We start from the raw sequence: 7,213 nt of genomic DNA on the forward strand, positions 1-7,213 counted from the left end.
ATGCTGGAAGCCTACCCCTAACCCAGCACCTTATCCGAGCTATTGGAGGGGTCTGGGTAGGGTTGCCAACTCTCCAGGATTGTCCTGGAGTCTCCTGGAATTGGCATCAATCTCCCAGTAACTATTGAAAACAATGCGGGAGGTTTTAATAGGCTATTTTAAGAAAATGACATTATGTCATGTTGGGGGAAAAAAAATCTCCCAGAATAGCTTCAGTCAGAGTTGGCAACCCTAGGTCTGGGCTGACCCTACATGCCAGCACCAAGGAATGGGCACAAGATAGACTGGGAGATGGAGTTTGCCAGTCTTCACCATAAAATCTGAAACTGCAAAACTCATCTGCTTTCCAGTTTGTTTACTGAGGTTAGTGAATTTGTCGAGGGAACCTGGATCAATTCAACTGAACCTTGAATCTATTTATGGTTTCACAGGACACACACACAAGTCAGCAGTCCCCAGGGAGATGCAAGAGGAGGGGAGAGTCTGAGGTTTTGACAACATTTAGTTTTGAGTTTGGAGGTTCAAAGGGCAGCTTGGGACAGTGTGTGCAAACTGACACAGAGCAGAACTAGGTGAAAAGGTCAGAGTGACACTCCACCCTCAGGCTCTAACTGTGACCTGCATGTTCTGGCTTTAGTGGACTTAAATCAGCCCCTTAAAACAGCTGCATCGGGAAATGTGAGTGTTTCACAGTTAATGTCAGTTAATGACTGAAAAGGAAAGAAAATACAGCATTAAACCATCAGCATTTCGTCTTAGATGCTGGTTTCACGACACTGGTGTTTGGTATATGGGTGTTACCATCACCTGGGTGTTACATTTCTGAACACTATGCTGCTGGGTGACCTTGGGCATGGCACTCTGTGCCTCAGTATCCCTTTCTATAATAGGAGGCTAACACTACTGAACTGCCGCCCCAGGGATCTGTGAGGCCAAGTGGCTATTTCTAAAGTGCTTTGAAATCCTTAGACAGGAGTTGCTGGCAATGTGCAAAGTGTTCTTAGAGGCAGGCTGACAGCAAAGGTTGTCCGACAGTTCCCATTATAAGAGCCTGTTTTTAGCTGCTGTTTATTTTGCCAAGCTTTGACCTTTTGGGTTGAAATTTTCCATGCTGCGTCAGCTTCAGGCTGGATTTTTTTTGTGGGGAAAATTTCAGCCAAAATGGCCCAGCCGTTCAGAGAACGAGACTAGGGGAAAAAACATGGGGTTTTGCCCATGTTATACAATTATCAGATTTTTTCTTTGAACAGCTCTAATGGCTCCATGCTTTGGAGCAGGGATTGGAATTTGGCAGGGACTTGATAGAGGGATGCCTTTGTGTCAGGGATGTGCCTTTTGCAATCCCAGTGAAAATCCATCCAAGTTTGGCCAAGTTTGTGAGACTGAAAAATCACAGTTTGCACCTGCTCAGTAGAAATGGCTTTGATTTTAGCAGTTAAAACTCCAAAGATTTTGTCCTCCCTGAGCATGCGCCATCTCATCACAGCTCCTACGTGTCCCCAGACTGTGCTCTCAATGCCCCCATTGGCACTCGAGGAGGAAGCTGTCTGATTTGAGGGTAGAGGAGACAAAACTCAGGCCAGAAGGGAGGGAAAATATTAAACTGGGACAAGGTGTTTGGTGAGACTTGGACTGGCTGGGCAATGGGAATGAGCATGCGGGGGAGATGGGCGCGGAGGGAGGCTGAGACTAGGAGCTGGTGAGGAAAACAAGGGTGGATTGGGAGCCAGGTAGCTGGGGTGGAATGTGGATTGTAGGAGTTGGGGAAGGGGGAGACTGGGACTGGCTGGACAAGGAGACTGGGACAAGGAGCCAGGAAATGGGGAGGTTGGGCAAGGAGTCGGGGTGGGGTGGGGAGGAAGCAGTGAGGAGCCCAAGAAAGATGACTAGGACTGGGAACCAGTGGGGGTGGGGAGGAGGAGACAGCTTGGACAAGGAGCTCGGAGCAGGGGTGGGCAAGGAAAGGTGTCACTGACTGTGTGTTCCACATTTTCTGGGTGCCTGACTTGAGACCCTGGGGGCTGAGTCACTGAAGTGCTGAGCACTCGCCACTTCAACGAAAGTAAATGCGAGCTATGAACACACAAAGTGCTACAGAGTGCTACGCACTCCGAAAAACCTGGGCCTAAGTGCCTCCGATTGGGCATCCAGAACTAGAGATCACTTGTGACCTTAATCTCTCTGTGCCTGAGCTCCCTCTGGAAAGTGGGGATGACACCTCCCCCATCTCACAGGGTGGGGTAAAGAGATACGAGTCTTGCATCATGGCAGTGGGGTGGACTAGCTGACCCTTGCGGGCCCTTCTCACCTTGTGATGAGTGCCATAGAAAAGCCCATGAGGAAATCAAGAATTCTGTCTTCAGAGCAGCGTTTGAACAGTGGGCAGTAAATAAGGCCGAGGGCCACATATTGAACAGAGGATGAAATAAAATATTGACTAGCTGCTCATTAAATGAACATTGTCCAGTACTGAATGAGCCAGGGGTCCTGTGGAAAAACTAGCATGTGATCCGGTAATAAAAGACTGCATCATCACGCATCGCACCGGGGGCTGAATTAAGGATGCACCCTGAATTCTGACATTTCCTCAAGTACTTGATTTTGTTATCATGTTCTTTGAGCATAATTTGTGTGTAATTGTAGATGAAATCAGAACTCAGGCTGAACCACAGCTTGAGATCCATCCAGCCTCCTACAAATGCTCAGCTTTGGATTTAATGCTGGGCTGAATTTTTGCAGTTTGGGCTAATTTCCATTTGAAAAATAAACTAATATCAAAGGCTAACTGCCTGGAATGGGCCTATTCATGTGCTTAAAGTTATGCATGTGATTTAGTATCTTCCAGAATGCAGCTCTCTTATTAGTTGATAGTCTGTTTTCCCTCTTCTCATGATCTGAACAACTTTGATTACACTTCAATCAAATAAAATCCACCACGAAACAAGAACTCTCCAGGGAAGGGGTGGGGGCAAGTGAATGTTTCTTACATTGCATCCAGTCTAGCTCTGCAAACAGACCAATACACCTATGTCAATGCAAAACTGGTTGAAACTGTTACCTTATTTGGAACTGCCGGCCATAAGCACCAGCGAGAAAATGCCACCTGAAATGAGTTGCGTTTGCAGTTCTAACCACATCTGTCTCACTCATCTCCTTTCTGAGAGTGCCTCATTTATACTCGCAAACAGATTTAATCAGTGCTGAGGATTTCTCTAACCCCAGTCTCCTTTGGATAGTGAGGCCCCACTATTCCAATTCAGTGAGCTCCCCAAAAGCAGGAGCCAGACCCAACAATCACAGGACTGGCTGAAAAATGCATGAGATTTCAGCAAAAGGAGAAACTGTTGGTTTTTGTCTTCTGCTTAAAAGCAAACAACTTTGCAAGGAAGCTCCTGCTCTCCACTGGTTCCTGTAGCTCTGTATTGGTGTACGGAAGGGAAGAACCAGGCAACAACAATGATTACCAGGGCTAGAGAATTTATACAATTGGGGCAAATCTAGAACACTGCAAAATGTCTGAGAACAAGGTTAGGTTCAGACAATGTCATTTACAGGGTTCTAGGAAGACTCATGTTTAAACATGATCCCGGTTAATTTTTCTACTCTTGATACCAGAAGCACATGGAGGAGGGAGCCACTCTAGGCTGAGCGGTAAATCATGTGCACTGCGGACACTGGAACCAACCCTAAAAAGCTAGAGAAACCATGCCAAGATGCTGCCTTGCTTTGTTGCTTTATATCCTTGATGGAGATGCTAGCTAGGAAGCAGCCTCACTTCCTAAGGTATTGCTTTTAGTGGGGAATATTTAGGGTGTGAATGTTGCTTTAAAATCCTGTTCACCGGCTGCTTTTATTTATACAGCATCACAAGAGCACTTCACACACAGGTAGCAAGACAGGATACCTGCCCCAAAGCTTACAATAAATGGATCAAGGCTAAGGGATAGGTACAGCCAAAGCCAGAGGAATTAACGGGGCTACTTAAAGGGGACCTGCAAAAAATATTGGGCTTGTGCCCTTTCTTTGGTTCAATATTTTTTTGTATTTTCTAATGATTTTTAAGCATATCTGCTTTAAAAATACCAAAAAGAAATTCTGTCATTATCTGTTTTGTTTTTTCTGTAAGCTCTTTGATGGCTGGGGTACTGGCAGGAGTGACAATGCAGAGGCCATATAAGTGAAACTTGATTAAATGTGTGAACTAAAACACACTGGAGTTAATGAGAGTCTTTCTATTGACTTCAGTGGACTTTGGATCAGCCTCCAGTTGAAGGGGGACTGATTTTTATTCAGACTCTGTAAAACTCTCATTTGGTTAATTAGATCAAATGTTCAAGAAGCATTTTGGAGTAAAATGCCTTTGTTAAAGTTTCAACTCCCCCACCCCTTCAGTTTAGAGCTAAGGAAAGTCACAAGTCAAGGGGAAGGGATCGCTCAGTGGTTTGAGCACGGGCCTGCTAAACCCAAGGTTGTGAGTTCCCTCCATGAGGGGCCATATAGGGAACTGGGGTAAAAATCTGTCTGGGAATTGGTCCTGCTTTGAGCAGGGGGTTGGACTAGATGACTTACTGAGGGCCCTTCCAACCCTGATATTCTTTTATATGATTCTAGGTGCCTACATTCTTCATAAATTGTGGGGAGGGATAGCTCAGTGGTTTGAGCACTGGCCTGCTAAACCCCAAGTTATAAATTCAATCCTTGAGGGGGCTACTTAGGGATCTGGGGCAAAATCAGTACTTGGTCCTGCTAGTGAAGGCAGGGAGCTGGACTTGATGACCTTTAGGGTCCCTTCCAGCTCTATGAGATAGACCTATCTCCATATTAAATTAAAAAAAGACCCTCCACACAGTGCTCTAGCTAAAAGCAGGGAGCACCAGACATAATATTCTTGAGCTCTGCAAAGTGAAAATCAAGGTGGGAAAAGTAACCTTTCAGGCTATCTACAGACATTGCAAAGCAGCAGCTGTATCTCCCACTGGTCCTGTTCATTCCATTTTGCAAGATTTGTAAGTGTTGGAGGAAAGAACTGGGCCTTGAAGGGTTTTGTGTTTGCAGGGTGTTTTCAGAAGAGCATTGAGGGCATTTTGCACTTCTGGCCTTTATTTGTTTGTAAATTCTAACCCTCCCTGTCCCCCACCGCCCACACAGGCCCTCTGTCATGCACTCTTCAGTTTTTCTATTTTTCTTTATTTTTTTTGTTTCCAAAATTAAATCTAACTCGTCTCATCCCCAAGTTGTTCACACCCACTGATACCCCCTCCGCCCTGCTGTTCTTGCCCTCACGGCAAGAGGAAGTGCATGATATTGCCTTAAGAAGATTTCAGAACAACAAAAAAACCACTCAGATTTAAACACCACCCAGTCAGCTATGCAGTTAGCGTGCTTCCTCCAGCCCTGTGCAGGTGCCTGAAGATCGCTCTCTAGCAACTCTCGCATTGCACGGGATCTGCTCAGTGTGGGAGACAGCTGTAAAATGACAACTGAAGCCTGGACTGGCAGTTATGAAGCATCTTCTGATGTCTACTGGGATTATAATCCCCTCCAAGATACCTGCCCACCACAGGACCTACCCTACGCTTGTGTCTATATTCCCATGCTCTACTTCATCGCTTTCTTCATTGGCTTCATTGGCAACCTCTTGGTGATTGTGCTGATGGCCAAGAAGAGAGGCAGAAAGAGGCTGGTGGATACCTTTGTCCTGAATCTGGCTGTTGCCGACCTGGTCTTTGTCCTCACCTTGCCTTTCTGGGCAGTGTCAGCAGCTCATGGTAACAAGTGGTACTTTGGTGAAGGCCTGTGTAAGTTAAGCAGCTTTATCATCTCTGTGAACCGCAGCTCCAGCATCCTGTTCCTAATGGGCATGAGCGTGGAGCGTTACCTGGTGGTCATGAAGCGTGTGGACTCCAAGTCTACTGGGACTAAGAACTGTCTGATCATTGCCTGTGGTTGCATCTGGGCTGTCTCTCTCCTCCTAGGCATTCCCTCTCTGATGTATCGGAAGCTCAGCCCCTCAGAGGATACCACTGGTGAATTGTGCGAGGATGAGGACTCTGTCACCTTCCAGGTGCTCAGCCTGGCTTTGCTCATCTTGACCTTTCTCCTGCCCTTGGTAGTGATCTTATTCTGCTATTGCTCCATCTCCTTCAAGCTGCTGAACCACATCAGCCTGGGAAAGGGGACGAAGAACTCCCTCCAGATCATCTTCACAATCATCTGTGCCTTCATCTGCTGCTGGCTGCCCTTCAATGCCTTTAAAGCATTCCTCTTCTTCTCCTCCATGTTCCAGGGAGCAGATCTGTCTTGCTGGGCATTAATGGCTCTCAGGAGGGGCCTGACCATCAGTGCTTGCTTGGCCTTCATGAACAGCTGCGTAAATCCCATCATCTATGCCTTGATGGATCGCCATTTCCGACGCCAGGTGCTGCCACAAGGGCTCCAGGTCTGTGGCACTTTCCAGGAGACAAGGCAAACCTCGGCCTTGTCCTTCTCATCCACTACTGAGTCCAGCCTCATGTTTGCCAGCCGGAACAAGCCATCATCGCCTGCGTCCATTCGGCCAGAGATGTAAGAGGGGACGGGTAGGTTTACAAGCCTCCACTCTGTGGGGTGAGGCAGGCTAGCTAGTCGCTGTTGCTGCTTCTTGTGTAGGTAAAACGCGCCGGTTATTCAGCCAGGTTTCAGGTTAATTTTGACAAGGGCTTTTCTTTCTTGACAGATCTCCCTCTAAAAGCATTGCTAAGCTACCCCCCCAGGTCTATATAGAGCTGTAACGCCCGTCTGTCTCATCAGGGTGTCAGCAGAATGTTAGTGGATCTGCTTCTCTTCTGCCATAACTCCACTGATGTCCAGGGAGCTGCAGCAGCAGAATTTCACCCAGTATTCTTAGAGGTTATAACACAGGTTTTGAAAAGCAAGAGGCTGAAGATTTTCAAAGCTGACTAGGGGATTTAGTCACACAGCTCCCATTGAAATGAAAACCTCACCTAACAGCTGCTCTCTCCTTCCCCAGCACCCTTGGGAGAAGAGGGATTCTCCACTGGCCTTGCCTTCCCCTGCTAAGGAAATCAGGCACATGCAGTGCTTTTCCCAGGGGCATTCACATGCATCTCAGAAATACAGTGAGGGAGAAACCAGCCTGAATGCAGCCTCACAGCCAGCAGAAGCATCAGGGTTACTTAGGCCTGGTCTATAGATCCACCCAGCTACACTGCTC

At 47.0% G+C, this 7,213-nt stretch overlaps 1 protein-coding gene across 1 annotated transcript; it reads left to right on the top strand.

The window, feature by feature from the left end:
* Positions 1-5,414: 5,414 nt before the first annotated feature.
* Positions 5,415-6,745, top strand: GPR25 (G protein-coupled receptor 25). Its single transcript, XM_039538780.1, has one exon. The coding sequence runs from the start codon at positions 5,474-5,476 to the stop codon at positions 6,566-6,568; it is 1,095 nt and encodes a 364-aa protein (XP_039394714.1). The 5' UTR covers positions 5,415-5,473; the 3' UTR covers positions 6,569-6,745.
* The last annotated feature ends 468 nt before the right edge of the window (positions 6,746-7,213 follow it).

Source organism: Mauremys reevesii, linkage group 4 (genome assembly GCF_016161935.1).
Source record: "Mauremys reevesii isolate NIE-2019 linkage group 4, ASM1616193v1, whole genome shotgun sequence".
Lineage (NCBI taxonomy): Eukaryota > Metazoa > Chordata > Testudines > Geoemydidae > Mauremys > Mauremys reevesii.

Coding starts and splice junctions, on each gene's coding strand:
- GPR25 (XM_039538780.1), top strand. CDS start 5,474: ATGACAACTGAAGCCTGGACTGGCAGTTATGAAGCATCTTCTGATGTC.